Source organism: Solanum verrucosum, unplaced genomic scaffold (genome assembly GCF_900185275.1).
Source record: "Solanum verrucosum unplaced genomic scaffold, falcon-dt-bn FXZP01000279.1, whole genome shotgun sequence".
NCBI classification, from domain to species: domain Eukaryota; kingdom Viridiplantae; phylum Streptophyta; class Magnoliopsida; order Solanales; family Solanaceae; genus Solanum; species Solanum verrucosum.
Window position 1 is genome coordinate 174,366 of NW_026020289.1, and position 22,217 is coordinate 196,582.

Here is a 22,217-nt window from a genome sequence, read left to right on the forward strand (position 1 = left end):
TCAGCACTATAAAGATGAAGGTTCCAAACTTCCAATACAGATACAGATTGCTGTTTGACACCTAAAGAACTTATTAAGTTTGATCGTGAAGTACAAAATTGTATTTATGATCTCAGCTACCTTGGGGCATAGATGGTTGTTGTAACTAGTACGTGTCATATTTGGTGTATACTGCAAATATGATACCAGTCTTGTGCTCTTTGTATTTTTAAATCTCAAGTTACTATTGCCTCTGTGCCGCATCTAACATTTTAAAATTGGAATGATGGTCGGAGGCTTAGAGCATACTGCTTAGAAGACTCTGAATGTAGCTATAGCAGCAGAATCGCAAGGTATGAAGCTGCAAAGATCTTGTTGATTCCTTCATTACTATTTCAGTTATACTGTAGTCTGTATATTTCTGCATCACATACTGTATGAATGATCAATAGCTTTGCATTATTCATGTAATCATGTGCATATTATCCTTTCTGCAGCATTCAAGTTTTATTTTGGAGGGGGTAGGAATATTCATTCTCACAAACATCTGATACCAATTTTGAGTTTAGGCACACTGCCAGAAATTTCTATTCAGCTACAGGTTGAACATGACCTTGATAGCATTTCCGCCGCAAGAACTGGTCTCAAAGGCTTCATCCACACCCTCTTGAGTAAAGTTATACCTGTGGGTTATGAGAGGCTTCACATCTATTTCCCCAGTTCTCAGAAGTTCAATGCAGAGCGGCCATGTATTTCGGTATCTGAAAATGCCTATGACATCCACCTCCCTATGACAAAAAGAAACTCTGATTGAAAGTTTCTCCTTCGAGTGGTTCTTTCAGGAAAGAAATTTAACAAGTACCTTGCAGCAGCTGAAGTAAGAGGGAGAGTCATCTCACTCTGGCCTAATCCAACGAGGCATACTTTACCACCGGCGCGGGTGGCTTGTAGAGCCGTTGTCATAGTCTTGTTGAAACCAACACAATCAAAGCTCAAATCCACAGGACCACCCATTGCATTACGTATTCGCACCACTTCCTCCTCCACATCCTACAACATGAATATTGCTTGAGATATACCATGTTTTGCCATAAAAAAAAAAAGATTACCAGGGTATGATACGAATAACTGCTGATGAGGAGTAAAAAAGAAGGGAGAACCTGCATAATGGAAGAAACTTTAATGATCTCATCAGCACCCAGGTCTTTCGCGAAAGATAAACGAATATCATCCACATCAACGATGACTATCTTGGGTGATCCAAAAGCACGAGCTGCCAGCATAGTGACCAGGCCAATAGGTCCTGCACCTATGTTGATTAGTTTGGTGTCAGGACCTACATTGGCACGGCGGCAAGCATGGACACCAACACTCAAAGGTTCACACATTGCACCTTCCTCCAAGCTTACATTATCAGGTAACTTAAAACATAGATCTGCAGGATGCACCACCTGATGCAGAGACAAATTCCACACTTGTTATTTAAAATGTTGAATCTGACTTTGCTCTATGCAAGTTCAATAGCTCTTCTTGGTTCAAACACCCAGATTGCTCTGAGCAAATTCTCATCTTTTTCTAGTTTGAGAAAAGATGGAGTAGAGATGTTACCTGGTTGGCTAAAGCACCATTTGTTGGAGGAGAGCCAAAGAACTTCATATTACGGCAGAGATTGTAGCGACCGTCTTTGCATAGTTGACACTGCCTGCAACTAATACCAGGTTCCAAAGCTACACGATCACCGATCATCAGAAACTTCACTTGGCTACCAACTTGTTCTACAATTCCAGCACACTCATGGCCAAGTACCATTGGCTTTTTAACCACGAAATTAGCTACTCTCATATTCTGGAGAGTCATGTTGAAACTAATGTTACAACGCAGTAATCTAAAACAAGTACCTTAACAATTACTATCATTAATCTTAAGGGCGTGTGTGGTCTAGTAATCAATCAAGTCATGGGAAACTAGGTTCAAGCGGCTAGGTGCTGTTATAATTTTTCTTTTGACTATTATTCAGTCGAAACTTACCTTAAAGTGATGGATATCACTTCCACATATACCAACAGCTTTAATGCGAATCTTGACATCATAAGGACCTAATTAACATGACAAAACAAATAAATTGATGCGCAAGTAGAATCAAGACAGATTTCTCAGGTGAAAAAGTCATAAAGGAGCTCAGCATAGTTCCATTAATTGCATGATTTTTTGTAGTTGAGAGAAGAAGAAAGAAAGGAAGACAGATGTACAAGCAAAAACAGAAATACGAACCAAGAGATGGGAGATTAAAGGGCTGAATCCGAAGTGTTTTGATAGCAAGAAGCCAAACTGCCAAGTTCTCTTCTTCTGTTACACTGTATTGATCTACTTCACCGTCTGATAGATGTGTCTTGGTCGCCATTCTTACCCACTGCCACAATGTCACAAAGACTGAGTTATTAATTTTAAAACTTTTCAATTTACCTTCAGTTAAATGACACTGCAAGAAGGATAAATATCTTGCCATGTGAGATTAGTAGTTGTCTTCTTTTGTTAAAGAAAGAAGTAGTGAAATGGACGTCAAAGCAGAAACTTTGAGACTTGAGGTGTGTTTGGTATTCCAATTTTCTTATGTTTGCTAGATTAAATCTTTTGAAAAATATTTTCCAAATCAACTTATTTTTCTCAAATTTAAAGAAAATTATTTCCCTTAAAAAATTAAGGAAAACATTTTTCAAAACTCTGTTACATCCTTAAATTACAATAGTATCTTTTTTCTTACCATACCCCCGTACCCTATGCCCGACCCTCACCATCCGGAAAAAAATAAAATTTAATTTCAAATATTTTTTTACACCCTACCTCCAAACCAGCCCCCGCCCCCAAAAAAAAACCAAAAAAATCAAAACTTATTTTGAATAATATTTCAAATTTTCAGATTTTTTTACTTCACCCAACCCCTACCACCCCTCCCCCCCCCCCCCCCCCGGTCAATTTTTTCAAAAAAAATTATTTTCAACAACTATTTTAGGGTCGGAAGTTTGGGTTGTTAACTCGTGATATTCTGAATAATGACAAGTTGAATTCATATCGCAGGGAATCAAGGAACAAGATCTGGAGAATGATATGGATCAACAGCTTCACCCAAGGAGGCAGATGAATTCTGGATACTAATACAAATCAGCAACATCAACCAAGGAGATAGATTGACTCAATCAAATCAATCTAAAAGATTGACTCAATCATAAATCAATCCAACTTAAAGACCACATCAATTCGCATGAAGCCAAAAAGGAAAATGCAAAAGTCAGACAATCAAGATGGCAAGTAGATCAAGGAAGATCACACTGTGATTCTGAGCAATAAGCCAAGATTCACACCAAACTTTGTTTCAAGGCAGAGGTTTGAGTGTTGTAACCTAATCTAGGAAAAGACACACTCAATCAAGGAAACGTTACAAATCCTTGATTGAAGGAAACTCCGTTGGGTTTTCCTATTAGAGATAAAATCATCGCACTACTTAGCATATAAATAAAGACCCGGATCAATAGCTGAAAGTGCGCAACTTCACTTGAACTTATATTGTAATATTCTTTCATCTTTCATAAAGCTTTGTACACTTTGAATGAACAATTGAAAACGAAAAAGAGAAGGAAAGATACTAAGTGTAGGTTATACAAGTAGAGGTCGTGTCAAGATGGAAACTCTGATTAAACTCACTGTACAACCACTGTTCTCTTCAAGCACTAAAGAAAACCCTTGAAGCTCAAGGGGACTGAAAGTAGGCACCACATTGGTGTTTCGAACCAATATAAAATATTTTGTCTCAATTTACTTTCTACATTTACTCTTATTTTATACTGTCACTATCCAGACAGCCGTGATTGGCACCCACACTAACAATCCGGTGGAAGAACCACTACTACAACCCAAACCAAGCAATCAATCTAAAAACTAAGGCATATAAGTCAAATACTAAGGATAAAAAATAGAGTTTCCATAAACTCTAACAAAAGTTCAACAATAACTAACAAATGCAGAAGAATTAACCTAGAACTGAAAGTAAATATACCAAAACTCTACTAACGACAACTCTAAGAACAAGGGGTACAACCCCGAAACTAAACAACACCTTAAACAAAAGTATGAGTCCGAAAAGAGTGGACTTAAACAAGGAAGATCCATGGCAGCCTGAAAGAAGTGACTCACCCTTGAATCCAGTCACACTCATAGTTACCTAGCTGAGGTCTATCAATAGCCACCTGAAGATGCCTTGTACTTAACAAAGAAAGAGCAAGTGCAGTATCAGTACACAACCACCGTGTACTGGTAGGATCACGCGGCTATCCTACTAAGTATAACATACATTAGTCAATACAACAATATAATCACATGCACATATCGAACATATACAATATCATCAACATATACGAACAATGAACAACTTCACGATTCTCACATATCACAGTTATAACAATTTAGAGCAACATATCGTCTTCCAATATCAATCATCATTAGATAAGAACGAACTCATCACAAGTAGGTACACAACACAATTCAATGGTCCTCTCATGGAACTCAAACCCAAACAGTTAGCATGCCGAAACGTGGCAATCCGATCCCATATTTATACCGGAACGTGGCAACCGATTCCATATTTATGCCGGAACATGACAACCGATCCCATAATTATGCCGGAATATGGCAATCCGATCCAAGTTCGTTATGCCGAAACGTGGCAACCGATCCCATATATATGCCAGAACATGGCAACCGATCCAGTTAGTGTGTCGGATTGTGACACCCGCCCATTCAACAAACCACAATCATAATCACAATGTATATTCCCACAATCATACAATAAGAGCTGATTCATGGCATACAATTATTCAATTATCCTCAATTACAACAAGTGTGATCAATAATGCAACATTCACATACATACATGTATCATAATAAAGCAAGAACAAGCATACATCACACAATCATTGAATCACAATCATCACCTGTCTCGAATCCAAGCTTGAATCCCCTAAGGCACTTGAATCTTCCCTTTTCGAATTCTTTCCGTTTGTTCTAGGTCTACAAATAATAATTTATATGCAAGGATTAACAATCAAAGGTCTAATTATCCGGATTATAACAAACCCAATAACCCTAGACCAAACCCAAGATCCTAATACCCAATTTAGGGATTTTTGCACAATAAATTCTAGATCTAAACCCTCCCTCATCGATAATGACCCACTAGATTACGTTCTACGGATCGAAAAATGGATTCGGGGAGTTAAAACCTTACCTTTAGCCTCAAGAATGGTGAAAACGGTCAAGAAGTCGCTTGGGTCGTCTCCTTAGCTCTAAAAATCAAAAAGTACCAAATAAGGTTGTTTATGCGTTTATTAACGACTTTAATTCGCATTGAGCCCGCCACAGTGGCCACCACCCGCCAAAAAGGCAAAACCCAGCGCCAAAGCGGCATTCTCGAGACAGAGAGTTTTTTCAAGTATTCCAAAACTTTCATTTCACAACACACCTCTAACCCACGACGCTCAGTAAATACCCTTTACGCTAAGTTTGATTTCGGAAGCTCTACTTGCCAGAATTCAATTTCATAAAGTAGTACGGATTCCTTAACAAGTTATCTAACTACTGATGTAATCAAAATCATAAATAATTCACCCGATTGTTACCAGATTTCCCTACACCTTAATGACTCCAATTTTGTCCAAATCTGGACTAGGTTGGGAAAATCCAAGTTACTACGAAAAAGTTTCTGGCCCCAATTCTTTCTAAATTTGCTTTTCCATAACGACTGAAATTAGGTCATTACAATGGATACCAATTTACCCATCTCTCATCCCCCGAGTGATCAACTAGGAAAGACTGGCTAAAGTAAGGGTAGAGTAGTATGTGAATCGTCGAATTACTGGGGATACTTGTATCACATGCCCTTCTTACCGAATCTCATTACCCTTTAAGGGTTTCACATCTCCAACCTTAAACCAACCAATTGAATACCTACACATCCTCCCTTACAATGCGTCAATAAAGTCATCTCAACCCTCGAGTGATAAATATTGTTGTATGTAAACTTCACTAACAACAAAACGATTCCCAACAACCACCAAAGTTGATTGTACACACCTCTGCCATATGTTATCAAAGATCTTGACATAAACATCAGGACGAATCCTTTATCACATAACCATTATAAAATTCTAAATCAATACTCGCTACAATTAGAGGTGGACCTGAACCAACCAACACACACTCATAATACCCAAACAATCATAGTTCTTAACAATATCTCAATCCCACAACATAAATTCCCATGAGCTTAAGTTATAACAAATTTGATCTTTAGAAATTATATACTCAGTGAGGGATATGCCCAAGCATACAACCCCTCCAACATCACTATCGAAATGTTAGATTTAGTAATTGTAGATTACCTCTTAAGAACAGTAGAATTGGACCCAATGATCCCCACATTCAACCATACATAAACGGTACATGACCTCGACGACTAGAGAAATATAAAGATTGCCAGACAACCACAAATGCGCATGGTAGCTTCTCTATAAATTCTCATAAGGTGGTACATCTAGAACCACTAAAATACTTTAACAACTCTAAGACAACACCAATTATGTCATTCGAAATAACCAAAACTTCCCAATCTTTCTACTCAACCAAGAGAACATCGCAGGATTTGGTACCCCTGATTCACCACTAGGGATCCACCCACAAAAGTGAAAACACACTAGAGCATAGCTAGTGAATCATACTCACAACACTAACAACCATCATAAATACTCCGACCATTAATCTCACTCTAAACCAACACTTTTACATGAAAACCTTTCTTAGGTACTTAACAATCAATAGTAATCAACTTTACGACTCAACCCAGGTGAAAGTCTTTTCAAATGCTCAATACCTGATACAATTGATCATTCTTCACCTTGAAATTCATACCTTGAAAAAAATATAACCACGAATGTAAACTTTTAATGAAAAATTTGGATTGTAAATTCAACTGTATAACACAATCCCCTTAACTATCAACATTAGCTTATACCTCGAAGATTTTTACGAATTCATGGATCTTCGCTTATCATGGATCGCATCTCCATCGATCTTACCATATATTTTGCTAAAATTTCAATCATACTCATTACTAGACTCAAAAACAAAACCAAACACTTGTCATCACACTCCAGCTAATGTCCGCACACTCTTTTCTCAAGTCTTTTTCGATAGTTTTTAACCAATCTGACATACTTGTGACACTATTACCATAGCCACAACAAAACAGATGAAATCACGCATCTCTGAACCCAATTATCTACTCCTCTAAAGATAACTCTTTAGTCTTAAGAATCAAATAAAAATTTCTTACTCTAGCCTCTCTCTAAAGGCTGTACTACATCCCAACATTTTTCTTCATTATGCCTCTAGCTCTTTAATTTCTATTCAAATGGTGTCCTACCACCTGTTAAAACTTTCCAAACAACCACGTTACTCACCAAATATTAGAAAATCACAACCTTAGATACTCGCAAGTCGTAATTACTATAAAAAATTCGCTTAATCAACAATGCCATTATATAATTGCATCCCATTACAATTCATCGCGAACTCTTATTACCATTATGCTCAGTTAGCCCTGACTATCACTATGAAGCCAACATTTCATTAACAAGACACCTCAAACTCAGGTAACTCATCAAATTTAAAGGACCAACCCAATCTTAGTACACACTTTCTTACTAAAATCTTCAATTTCCTTCACTCAGGAATACACATTGGGACTTTCTTTATCCATAAGCTTGTCATTTTGGTATTAATCCACTCCCTTATAGATTAAGATAAAATCATACTATCCTCCTTCTTCTTATCAAACAAGACAGGAGCACCGCACTTGGGAACAGTAGGACGGATGAATCCTTTATCAAGACGCTCTTGGATTTGAGCCTTAAGCTCTCTCAACTCTGACACCCTAGGAATAGACTCAATAAAGGGGATTCGACCTCAGCATCCCGAATATGAACCAATTACGTCAATCAATCCTTCCCCACCAGTTTTTTACCCCGCACGAAAGATATGACCTTAGCTGACTTAGGCTTGTACCTCTTTCCCACTCTAACTTTTCCCTAACGGGGATCTCTAAAGTTACCGACTTAGTACTACAATTACGCCCGGTATAATAGGGGGACAACCAAGTCATGCCTAAGATTATATCAAATTAGTCATATCCAGTATAACCAAATCAACCCAAATCTAATCCATAAACGCAACAGGACAAACACGATATACAAGGATGACTATGACTGACTCTTCAACTAGGGTAGAAACATGGATGAGGGCATCAAGTATATCACAAACCACATCAAATCTCAAGGCAATTAATCTGACACGTACGAATAAGAATAACCCATATCACTCGAAACAATAGCCATATGGGCACAAACAAAAGTAGCACTAGTGACCAATGCATCACACCTAAAACTCGATTTTGCCTAGAAAAACATATAATTGAGCCCTGTCATCTTGACGGGTAACCTTATCGCCTGACTGCACTAATCCTCTACCTGCATTACCATTTCCCCGGCCTCTATGGCCTCGTTGATTTCCTCCTCATATGCCCAGGTTCTCCATAATTTAAACACACCTTATAACCTATATCTAATTGTTGAACACTGAACTAGATCGCGGGTGTTAGTATGGGTACAATTCAAGTTCTAAAATTGTGACTAGGAAAAACAGGAAAGACAGGGCTGAGATTCTGTCCTCCCTGTCCCGCTCTGGCGGAAGAAATTCCGCCCTGGTGGCCTCACCGTGGCGGGAAAAATCCCGCCCCAGCGGCCTCAACGGAAACAAAACCATTGTCAACAATTTTCTAGGTTCTTTTCTTTCCCAATTTCCCCCAAAGGTTCCCAGCTATAACACATGCATTTTTAGAGAAAAACCCTTAGCTAGGACAATCATTGTCTATCCCCGATCAACCCAACGAAGTACGCACTTTAAAATCTATTTACATCGATTCAACACTACCACACACATATCCCCATGATACATCCAAATTCTCACACGGTTATCAGTTGGTTGCAACGCACGTACATATTTATCGCTTACGAACTACATCATAATTTATCTAGACCCTTGCACCTAACCTCGGGATGACTTTCTTTTCACAACAAGTTCCACGATACTCAAGCGATTACAACTGGCACAATTTCAACATTTAGGCCAGCACATTGCACATATCAACATTCAGACAAGCAATACTGGGCATATAATCATATCAAAGCATTCAAGTAATACACCCTTCACATTCATAGTTAATTTTCGACAACTAAAAGCACACATTCATCGTTCCAATTTACAACTCACAGATAAGTTTAATTTCTTTAATTAGTTCGTTCCATAAATGACCATCAGCCATGCCTTATACGGTCCCTAAGGCCAGATACCAATTGAACCTTCTCAGTTTCAATTAACTTGCTTGTGTCCCTTCAGCTAGAACTACAACGTCTATTTCACTTTGTTGAGATACTAATTAGAATCGGGAGATACCAATTGGACTCAACTCATACCACAAGCGACAATAGTAGCTAGCGAGCCCCACAAAATTGCTAATTTCAATCACAAAACTTGGTTGAACCCAATTCTTAACTGCCTCAATCTTTAACTGATGGTAACCAGACCTTAAATCAATCTTAGAGAAAACCGATGCACCTTGCAACTAATAAAAAAGATCCTCCATCCGAGGCAGTGGATACTTGTTCCGAATGGCGACCCTATTCAACTGTCGATAGTCTATACACATCCTCTCTTGCTAGTGATGGTGTTACCATTTTTATTGTTCTAGTTTGGACCATAGAGTGAAGGAAGAAAGATACCAATTTGTATCACCCAAATACCAATTGGATTCAAGTCATAGCACGAAGAAGTAGAAATAAGTGAGTTTTTCTTAAAGTCCTATAGCCTCTCGAAGAAAATTACGGACGACATCGTACCGTTTCGCAAGACTCTACTAGACTCATTTTGGTACAATGAGATCAACGAACCTAGACTCTGATACCAACTTTGTCACGACCCAGATCGTCGTGATTGGCACCCACACTAATAATCCGGTGGGAGAACCACTACTACAACCCAAACCATGCAATCAATCTAAAAACTAAGGCATATAAGTCAAATACTAAGGAAAGAAAATAGAGCTTCCACAAACTCTAACAAAAGTTCAACAATAACTAACAAATGTGGAAGAATTAGCCTAGAACCTGAAATTTAATGTACCAAAACTCTACTAACGACAAGTTTAAGAACAAGGGGTACAACCCCGAAACTAAACAACACCATAAACAAATGTCTGAGTCGGAAAAGAGTGGACTTAAACAAAGAAGATCCATGGCAGCCTGAAAGAACTGACTCACCCTTGAATCCGGTCACGCTCACGGTCACCTAGTTGAGGTCTATTAATAGCCACATGAAGATGCCCTATACTCAACAAAGAAAGAGCAAGTGCAGTATAAGTACACAACCACCATGTACTAGTAGGATGACACGGCTATCCCACTAAGTGTAACATACATTAGTCAATACAACAATATAATCACATGCAAATATCAAACTATACAATATCATTAACATATACGAACAATGAACAACTTCACGATTCTCACATATCACATTTATATCAATTTAGAGCAACATACCGTTTTCCAATATCAATCAGCATTAGATAAGAACGAACTCATCACAAGTAGATACACAACACAATTCAATGGTCCTTTCACGGAACCCAATTTAATGGTCCTCTAATAGAACCCAAACCCAAACAGTTAGCATGCCGGAACATGGCAATTCGATCCCATATTTATGTCGAAACGTGGCAACTGATCCCATATTTATGCCAGAACATGGCAATCGATCTCATAATTATGCTGGAACATGGCAATTCGATCTCATATTAGTATTTGACTTATATGCCTTAGTTTTTAGATTGATTGTTTGGTTTGGGTTGTAGTAGTGGTTCTCCCACCGGATTGTTAGTGTGGGTGTCAATCACAACGATATGGGTCGTGACACCTGCTCATTCAACAAACCACAATCACAATCACAATGTATATTCTCACCATCATACAACAAGAGGTGATTCATGACATACAATTATTCAATTATCCTCAATTACAACAAGTGTGATCAATAATGCAACATTCACATACATATATATATATATCATAATGAAGCAAGAACAAACATGCATCACACAATCATAGAATCACAACCATCACCTACCTCGAATCCAAGCTTGAATTCCCTAAGGCACTTGAATCTTCCCTTTCCGAATTCTTTCTGCTTGTTCTAGGTCTACAAACAACAATTTATATGCAAGGATTAACAATCAAAGGTCTAATTATCCGGATTATAACAAACCCAATAACCCTAGACCAAACCCAAGATCCTAATACCCAATTTAGGGCTTTTTGCACCATCGATAATGACCCACTAGATTACGTTCTACAGATCGAAAAATGGATTCGGGGAGTTAAAACCTTACCTTTAGCCTCAAGAAACATGAATTTATGTAACTTACATCTATTTAAAATATTATTGTTGCATGTTTGATATTTCAGGACTCAAGAAAGATGTCATGACAGAGCTGCCTCCTAAAAAGGAACTCATTTTACGTGGTGAAAAATGGTCAAGAAGTCGCTTGGGTCATCTCCTTAGCTCTAAAAATCGAAAAGTGCCAAATAAGGTTGTTTAGGAGTTTATTAACGACTTTAATTCATGTCGGGCGGCAAAACCCAGTGCCAAAGCGGTATTCTCGAGACAGAGAGTTATTTCAAGAACTCCAAAATTCTCATTTCACAACACACCTCTAACCCACGACGCTCAGTAAATACCCTTTACGCTAAGATCGATTTCGGGAGCTCTACTCACCCGAATTCAATTTCGTAAAGTCGTACGGATTTCTTAACGAGTTATCTAACTACTGATGTAATCAAAATCATTAATGATTCACCCGATTGTTACCAGATTTCCCTACATCTTAATGACTCTGATTTCGTCCAAATCTGGAGTAGGTTGGGAAAATCCAAGTTACTACGAAAAAGTTTCTAGCCCCAATTCTTTCTCAATTGGCTTTTTCATAACAACGGAAATCAGGTCGTTACAGATAATAACCTGCAGGTGAGTCGACTGCCCCATACAGGAAGTCGACTAAAGGAATTTTTAATTCACCCCCCTCCCTCCTTCTTAACTTTCATGGGTCAGATCTCAGGGTCGGATTTTGAACGGTCGTCGAGGTCATGTCCTAGTATGGGTGTTAGGGTCGGATCCTTAATCGATTATCGGGTCAAAAATTATTTTTCTAAGGAGTATTTTCTAGTCTCAAGCCAAAAATAAAAGATTTTTTCTGGAAATGTCTTTCATTCACCAACCAAACATTAAAAACTATTTTCCAGAAAATATTTTCTCTTCATCAACCAAACATGAGAAAATAAGTTAGAAATCCACTTGTTTTTCAAGAAAACATTTTCTAGGAAATTATTTTTCTCGAATAACATTTTGCTTTGTACCAAACACATACTTGGAGAGCTTCTTTTTCTGCTTCTGTCGTCTTATTGACAAGGCTGTCACTATGGTCAATTGGATTGATAGTTATACAAAGTAAGTGACATATTTCTAGTTTTGTATTATTTCAATAATTGGGACTTGGGAGAATAAAGGAATGTCACACCCCAAAACCGGATGTGATGGCACGTGCCCAAACCCCACCGGACACGTAAGCCTAACACCCAAAAACCCGACGATGCGGAATTAATAAAACAAGAATAAGGTAGAACGATAAGCGGAAGTCTTTAAATAAACTCAACATAACCCCAGAATTGGTTGTCACATGTACAAACCTCTAATACAGAATCTGAATAAAATATACAAGTCTCATAGTAAAGTTCTAGAATAGAACAGAACAGTAAATATAGATAACTTGAGGGCACGTCTGGAATGAACCGCTACCTCTCAAGTAAGTCTGGAAGCTCTAATCTGAAGATGAGTAATAAGCCGGATCTGATAGAGCTGTCAACCTACACAACTGTGTAGAAGCAAGGGTGAGTACCAAAAGCAACAGGTACTCGCAAGTAACACTAAACTAAGCTAAACTAGCAGCTACAAACAACTCCTTTCAATCCCAACCGAACCACCGAAACTTCATTCTAACAGCGAACCAACAACCTATACTACACAATTCATAATCAACAGATATATCCAACAGTGTCTCAACATCAACCTCATATCCTCATGTAAGAGCAAATAGATCATATATCACATGAAGAGGGGCAAATAAGAAAAATCCACACACCACAGACAAAGATGAAGTCAAATGCGATGCAAATGCAATAATGATGTCATGTAGTCGTGATGCATGTCTGTCCTAAGATACACATCTGTTGACGTAATCAGACCGCGCTGAATACTCAAATCAGAACCCATGGGGGCCACACATGGACCATGTATCACCGCCGGAACCAGATCCCATCGGCATCCAAATCGCTAGCCGGAGCTAGTCCATCTCATATATCTCTAGCCGAAGCTAGTCTCAACTGTGTCTCATATCCATCCGTCTTCATATCAGTGTCTCAGAACTCATGCAACAGATAGTTCACACTTGGGATGAATAATGAATATGCACATGTCATCAATCACAATCATATCACGATCACATCATAGTATTACACATTATCTGTCTCAATCACAACCATATCACGATCACATCATAGTATTACACATCATCTGTCTCAATCACAACTACATCATAGTATTACACATCGTCTGTCTCAATCACAACCATATCACAACCACATCATAGTATTACACATCATCTGTCTCAACATCAATGTCTGTATCAATCATAGCCTACTCATGCTCTTCTATCCCCTCAATATCAGTTATCACATGACTTATTCAACAAATTCAAGTCACGTATAACACATTTAGCTCGTTTTATTCCCCATCTTTCAATTACAACAATTTCAATCAACAAATAAAACTCATCCTCAATCCCTATTACTCCCCAACACAATTAGAAAAGTAGTCATGTGTAGTCTAAGAGTTTAACAAAGTTTAGAAGTCACTTGCCTCAAAACACTTCAACTAGTAACTCAAATCTGAGTTTTACCCTTCCGAGCACGCTCCAAATCACCACAATCTATTCATAAATGGAATCCCACAATCAATACGAATCTAACAACACCAATATTGTGAAATTTGGAGAAAAGGGTAAAATGGTCAAAAAAAATCTCGTTCCGAAAAATATTCTCGAAATTTGGAAATTTTTAGTGAAAAATATTTCCCAAGAAATTTAGAATCCAATAGTGACAACCGTTTCGAAAAAGGAGTTGAAATGAGTTCACAAACTCAAATTTTCTATTAAATTCGGGTTAGGCAAAAACCCCCAAATTTTACAGTTGAGATCTCAAATTTTGATGTTAAAATCCATAAATAATCGATGGAAATCAAAGATATAAGTTGGAAATAACTTACCCAATGAATTCCTTGCGAAAACCCACTTGAAATCACCTATTTTCGAGCTCTCAAAGTCTAAAAATGGAGAAATGGGTATTTTTCAAGTTGGGGGAATTTAGCTACTGATTTTGGCTTTTAAAAAAAGGAAGAGAAACTGCTGTTGCAGCTAAAATACACAGCAGCTGAAACACAATTATAACACCAAAGTTTAAGTCCCCGTTGGACCCTCGGGATTCGTTCGGAATCTCGTGCACACAAACTAAATATGTACCCCCACTAAATTCGACGTTCCGGACTCAATGGAACCGTCAGAATTTGAATTTGAGGACTCCTTGACCCGAAAATCAATAAGATGCCAAGAAACTAGTTTAACGCCAAAAAAATTCGAAACTCAAACGGAGCGTCTAAAAATTCAACCAAGACTCATTCTAGACTTAGAATCGCCTCCCGAAACCAACGGTACTCTCGAAATTTCAATCTGAGCCTCGGAACCTCATATGTTGACCAAAGTCAACTCTTTATCACAATTTCACAACTTTAGCAACTTAGGACCTCAATTCTTCGTTTCAACTCCAAATTCAACTCCGTAACTTTACACAGACCCGTTTCGACATTCTAAAACTGCCGGAATCGACGGAAATCCGATCCGAGTCCCGAAACTCCAAATAACTCGAAAAAGCACTTTTTAACCAACTTTAACTCATAAAAACTCAACTTCTCAAAAACTCAACTTTTTACCAACTTTTCCTCAAACTAACTTTACAACCACAAAACATGGGACTCGGGGCAACTACCGAAAGGGCAAAATAGTCATTTCCAAAAAAAATTACCAAAATGACCTTTCGGGTCATTACATCATTCACCACTAAAAACCATGTTCGTCCTCGAACATAAAGTAAAAGAAAGTACCTAAAGCCTCGAAAAGCTGGGGATATCGGACCCGCATATCATCCTCGGACTCCCAAGTCGCCTCCCTATCTGATCGATGCCTCCACTGAACCTTCACTGAAACGATGTCCTTGGTCCGGAGCTTGCGAACCCGTCTGTCCAAAATAGCTATAGGCTCCTCCTCAAATGTCAAATTTGGACTCAACTCCACCGACTCAACCGAAATCACGTGAGACTCATCCGGAACATATTTCCGGAGCATAGAAACATGGAAAACTGGATGCACGGCTGTCAAACTAGGTGGCAAGGCTAACTTGTAAGCCACCTCTCCCATCCTCTCCAAAATCTCATATGGGCCAATGAACCTAGGGCTGAGCTTGCCCTTCTTCCCAAATCTCATCACACCCTTCATGGGCGATACCCGAAGCCAAACTCGATCACCCACCATGAACTCTAAGGGTCGAATCCTCCTGTCAGCATAGCTCTTCTGCCTACTCTGGGCAGTCAAGAGCCTACTCTGAATCACACGAACACGCTCCATATCCTCTCTAAGAATATCAGTACCAAGGGAGTCCACCTCCGCTGAATCAAACCATCCAATAGGTGATCTACACCGCCTACCATACAGTGCCTCAAAAGGTGCCATCCCAATGCTAGAATGATAACTGTTGTTGTAGGCGAACTCTGCCAATGGCAAGTGTTGATCCCATCTAGTACCAAAGTCGATCACGCAAGCCCGAAGCATGTCCTCCAACACCTGAATAGTCCTCTCAGACTGACCGTCAGTCTGAGGGTGAAAAGTTGTGCTCATGTCGAGTCTAGTGCCCAAATCATGCTGTAATGCTCTCCAGAAATGAGAAGTGAATACTGAACCCCTGTCAGACACAATGGACACCGGCACTCCGTGTAACCGCACAATCTGACTAATATAAATCTGAGCCAACTTCTCCACTGTATACCTCACTCGGACCGGGATGAAATGAGCAGACTTAGTCAGTCTGTCGACGACCACCCATATAGAATCATAACCACCCACGGTGGTAGGCAATCCAACTACGAAGTCCATAGCAATCCTCTCCCACTTCCAAGTAGGAATGGGCATCCTCTGAGTCACACCACCAGGCTTCTGGTGCTCACACTTGACCTGCTGACATGTCAAGCACCTAGCCACAAACTCTGCAATATCCCTCTTCATCCCACACCACCAATAGTGCTGACTAAGATCATGATACATCTTCGCCGCTCCGGGATGAATAGAATACCTAGAATAATGAGCCTCCTCAAGAATCAATCTGATCAAATCACCAACCTTGGGCACACATATCCGGCCCTCAATTCTCAATACACCCTCGGAGTCAATCTTAGCCTTCTTGGCTTCACCACTCATCACCTTGTCCCGGATGAGACATAACTTCGCATCCTCATACTGATGCTCTCTAATCTGCTCCATCAAAGATGAACGGGCCTCAATGAAGGCAAACACACCTCCACTCTCCTCAGAAACCCGAAATCTCACCATGCTGTCAAATAACCTCTGAACATCCCGAACCAAAGGCCGCCTCTCAACACTAATCGCGGCAAGACTCCCCATACTAGGAGTCTTCCTACTCAAGGCATCGGCCACCACATTGGCCTTCCCGGGGTGATACAAAATGGTCATGTCGTAGTCCTTGAGCAACTCAAGCCACCTACGCTGTCTCAAGTTCAGATCCCGCTGAGTGAATATGTACTGTAGGCTCCTATGATCAGTAAATACCTCGCAATGAACACCATATAGGTAATGTCTCCACAGCTTAAGCACAAATACCACAGCCGCCAACTCCAAATCATGAGTGAGGTAATTCCTCTCGTGTGCCTTCAGCTGTCTAGAGGCATAGGCTACAACCTTACCCTTCTGCATCAAAACACCTCCAAGTCCAACACCCGAAGCGTCACAATAAACAGTAAATCCAACACCCTCCTCTGGCAAAGTCAAGACAGGTGCTGAAGTCAATAGGGATTTGAGCCTTTGGAAGCTCGCCTCACACTCGGGTGACCAATGAAAAGGAACCGTCTGTTGAGTCAATTTGGTCAACGGCGCAGCTATAGTAGAGAATCCCTGAACAAAACGCCGATAGTAACCCGCCAAGCCAACAAAACTCTGAATCTCGGTAGGTGATGTAGGTCTAGTCCAACCCTAAACCGCCTCAATCTTGGCTGGATCAACCCTAACTCCATCCTTAGACACCACGTGCCCTAGGAAAGCCACTGACTCAAGCCAAAACTCACACTTAGACAATTTGGCATACAACTTCTCATCTCTCAACTTCTGTAGCACGGCTCTCAAATGACAAACATGATCCGCCTTGGTCTTGGAATATACCAAGATGTCATCAATAAACACAATCACGAAGGAATCCAAGTATGGGCGAAACACTCCATTCATCAACTCCATGAACGTCGCAGGGGCATTGGTGAGCCCAAATGACATCACCAAAAACTCATAATGACCATATCGTGTGCGAAAAGCTGTCTTCGCCACATCTGAAGGCTTAATCCTCAACTGATGATACCCAGATTTCAAGTCGATCTTAGAGAACAAGGCTGCCCCCTGAAGCTGATCAAACAAGTCATCAATACGGGGAAGGGGATACTTGTTCTTTACCGTTACCTTGTTCAACTGTCTATAGTCAATACACATCCTCATCGACCCATCTTTCTTCTTCACAAATAAGACCGGTGCACCCCAAGGCGACACACTAGGGCGTATGAATCCTTTACTCAATAAGTCCAGAATCTGATCCTTCAACTCCTTCAACTCAGCTGGAGCCATACGATAAGGTGGGATAGATATGGGCTTAGTGCCCGGCTCCAAGTCGATAGAGAAGTCAATATCACGAACAGGAGGAACACCAGGTAGATCCTCGGGAAACACATCAGGGAACTCCTGAACCACCGGAATAGACTCCATGGCCGGTGACTCAGCTCCAACATCCCGAATAAAGGCCAAATAAGATAAACAACCCCGGTCAATCATCCTCTGAGCCCGAATATGAGATATGACCCTGTTGGGATACGAACCACTAGTCCCTCTCCACTCCACTCTAGGAATACCCGGAATAGCCAAGGTGACAATCTTAGCATAACAATCAAGAAGCGCATGATAGGGGGAAAGCCAGTCCATACCCAATATGACATCAAAGTCTAACATATCAAGAAGAATCATATCCACCCAAGTCTCATACCCCGATAAGACAACAAGACAAGATCGATACACTCAATTCACCACTAAGGGTTCACCTACGGGTGTAGAGACTCTAATAGGCACAGACATACGATCACAAGTCAACTCAAGGCCGGAAGCAAAATATGTAGACACATATGAGAATGTAGAACCAGGATCAAATAACACGGAAGCAGGCCGATGACAAACTGAGATGATACCTGTGATAACTGCATCAGAAGCCTCAGCCTCGGGCCTCCCAGGAAAAGCATAACATTGGGCACCTCTGCCCCCACTCTGTGAACCTGAGGCGCCACTAGCACCTCTACCCGAAGCTCGTCCGCCTCTACCAGATGCCGGCCCCCGACCCCGACCTCTAGCTGGAGGTGCTGAATCTCTCTCTGGGACCGCGGAGACAGTATGGTGTGGTCCAAACTGAGTCTGATATGGACACTGACGAATCAAGTGGCCTGGATCACCGCAACCATAACAAGACCTCGGTGTGGATCCTGACTGTGGAGAACCCGAAGTAATGCTATAACCACCTCGACCCGAACCTGGAGGACCCCGAGCTGCTGGCCCACCCTCGATAGCTGGTAATGAAACATGTACTGGCCTCTGACGCAGGAAGGACCCGCCTCCCCTGTGTGGGCCCCTACCTCCTGACGAGGTACCCGAATACTGACCACCTGTACGGACCCTCTTGGGCCCACCAAAATCATCCCGCTCAAGCAACTCAGCCTCTCTGGCTGCACTCACTATAGTCTGGAAGGAAGCACCCTCTCGAGATGATCTAAACACATAACTACGGATAGTGGGAGTCAAACCCCTGACAAATCTGCGAATCCGCTCAGGCTCACCTGAAATCAAAGCAGAGGCATGTCTCGACAACTGACAGAATCGAGCCTCGTAATCTGCGACTGACATGCTGCCCTGCACCAAACTCTCAAACCTCATACGGCTCTCCTCCTGTACACTCCAAGGGATGAAACGACCCTCGAAGGCACTAGCAAACTCACTCCACCCCATGGGAGGAGATCCCGCTGGTCTCGAACTCATGAAGGTCCTCAGCCACTCCCTAGCGACACCGCGTAACTGAAGGGACACAAATCGGACGCCCCTCTCATCTAACATGCGTACCGCCGCCAACATCTCTCGACTCAAGGTCAAAAACTCGTGAGCATCATCAGTCTTAGCACCATGAAACTGAGGTGGTTTCATTTTCTGAAACCGCTCATAGCAGACCTGGTCATCATCTGCCAAGGCCACCTCAAGGGCCGCCGGTACACCTACAACCGATGCTGGAACCTGTGGTGGCTGAACCACCGGCTCTGGAACCACTGGAATCTGATGCTGATAACCAGGGGCCTGTGCCCCTACCCCAGCTGGTAACCCCCCGGTATACCTGCTGCACCCTGAGCAAGACGCTCCAATAACCCCAACATCCTGTCGAGTCTGTCATCATAAACTGGGGGTGCATGGCCCGCAGGAGCCTGCTCTGCAGCTACTCCAATCTGTGGCTCAGGTGAAGGCTCTCTACCTCGGCCTCGGGCAGGTGCCGCTCCTCTGGCACGGCCTCGACCACGTCCTCGGCCTCTAGCCCGACCTCTACCCCTAGCTGGGGCCTCAACTCTGACCTCGGGGGCTGCCTCCCCCCTAACTCTGGTAGCTCTAGCCCTCGGCATCTGCCAAAAACAACACGCGATACTCAGCACCCACGATAACAACCTCGCACGATAAGAACGGAATAAAAAAAAGAAGTTTTTCCTAACAGTCTTCATAGCCTCTCGAAGATAAGTACAGACGTCTCCGTACCGATCCTCAAGACACTACTAAGACTTGGTTTGTACATGTGAGACCTTCGAACCTGGGCTTTGATACCATTTTTGTCACACCCCAAAACCGGATGTGATGGCACGTGCCCAAACCCCACCGGACACGTAAGCCTAACACCCAAAAACCCGACGATGCGGAATTAATAAAACAAGAATAAGGTAGAACGATAAGCGGAAGTCTTTAAATAAACTCAACATAACCCCAGAATTGGTTGTCACATGTACAAACCTCTAATACAGAATCTGAATAAAATATACAAGTCTCATAGTAAAGTTCTAGAATAGAACAGAACAGTAAATATAGATAACTTGAGGGCACGTCTGGAATGAACCGCTACCTCTCAAGTAAGTCTGGAAGCTCTAATCTGAAGATGAGTAATAAGCCGGATCTGATAGAGTTGTCAACCTACACAACTGTGTAGAAGCAAGGGTGAGTACCAAAAGCAACAGGTACTCGCAAGTAACACTAAACTAAGCTAAACTAGCAGCTACAAACAACTCCTTTCAATCCCAACCGAACCACCGAAACTTCATTCTAACAGCGAACCAACAACCTATACTACACAATTCATAATCAACAGATATATCCAACAGTGTCTCAACATCAACCTCATATCCTCATGTAAGAGCAAATAGATCATATATCACATGAAGAGGGGCAAATAAGAAAAATCCACACACCACAGACAAAGATGAAGTCAAATGCGATGCAAATGCAATAATGATGTCATGTAGTCGTGATGCATGTCTGTCCTAAGATACACATCTGTTGACGTAATCAGACCGCGCTGAATACTCAAATCAGAACCCATGGGGGCCACACATGGACCATGTATCACCGCCGGAACCAGATCCCATCGGCATCCAAATCGCTAGCCGGAGCTAGTCCATCTCATATATCTCTAGCCGAAGCTAGTCTCAACTGTGTCTCATATCCATCCGTCTTCATATCAGTGTCTCAGAACTCATGCAACAGATAGTTCACACTTGGGATGAATAATGAATATGCACATGTCATCAATCACAATCATATCACGATCACATCATAGTATTACACATTATCTGTCTCAATCACAACCATATCACGATCACATCATAGTATTACACATCATCTGTCTCAATCACAACTACATCATAGTATTACACATCGTCTGTCTCAATCACAACCATATCACAACCACATCATAGTATTACACATCATCTGTCTCAACATCAATGTCTGTATCAATCATAGCCTACTCATGCTCTTCTATCCCCTCAATATCAGTTATCACATGACTTATTCAACAAATTCAAGTCACGTATAACACATTTAGCTCGTTTTATTCCCCATCTTTCAATTACAACAATTTCAATCAACAAATAAAACTCATCCTCAATCCCTATTACTCCCCAACACAATTAGAAAAGTAGTCATGTGTAGTCTAAGAGTTTAACAAAGTTTAGAAGTCACTTGCCTCAAAACACTTCAACTAGTAACTCAAATCTGAGTTTTACCCTTCCGAGCACGCTCCAAATCACCACAATCTATTCATAAATGGAATCCCACAATCAATATGAATCTAACAACACCAATATTGTGAAATTTGGAGAAAAGGGTAAAATGGTCAAAAAAAATCTCGTTCCGAAAAATATTCTCGAAATTTGGAAATTTTTAGTGAAAAATATTTCCCAAGAAATTTAGAATCCAATAGTGACAACCGTTTCGAAAAAGGAGTTGAAATGAGTTCACAAACTCAAATTTTCTATTAAATTCGGGTTAGGCAAAAACCCCCAAATTTTACAGTTGAGATCTC

At 40.9% G+C, this 22,217-nt stretch overlaps 2 protein-coding genes across 2 annotated transcripts; both read right to left on the minus strand.

Annotated features, from left to right (window-relative positions):
- Positions 1-83: 83 nt before the first annotated feature.
- On the minus strand, positions 84-2,437 carry LOC125834332 (L-idonate 5-dehydrogenase-like). The gene is made up of 6 exons (XM_049513484.1): positions 2,251-2,437; positions 2,008-2,075; positions 1,588-1,824; positions 1,140-1,430; positions 842-1,029; positions 84-767 (listed from the first exon to the last, which is right to left on the minus strand). The coding sequence occupies exons 1-6, from the start codon at positions 2,378-2,380 to the stop codon at positions 575-577; spliced, it is 1,107 nt and encodes a 368-aa protein (XP_049369441.1). The 5' UTR covers positions 2,381-2,437; the 3' UTR covers positions 84-574.
- Positions 2,438-7,824: 5,387 nt separating this feature from the next.
- On the minus strand, positions 7,825-20,271 carry LOC125834365 (uncharacterized). Its single transcript, XM_049513518.1, is given in 7 exon segments — positions 7,825-7,960; positions 10,401-10,464; positions 15,406-16,219; positions 17,009-18,070; positions 18,122-18,567; positions 18,664-19,917; positions 19,992-20,271. Coding segments are annotated over 7 exon segments (4,056 nt in total).
- Between the last annotated feature and the right edge of the window lie 1,946 nt (positions 20,272-22,217).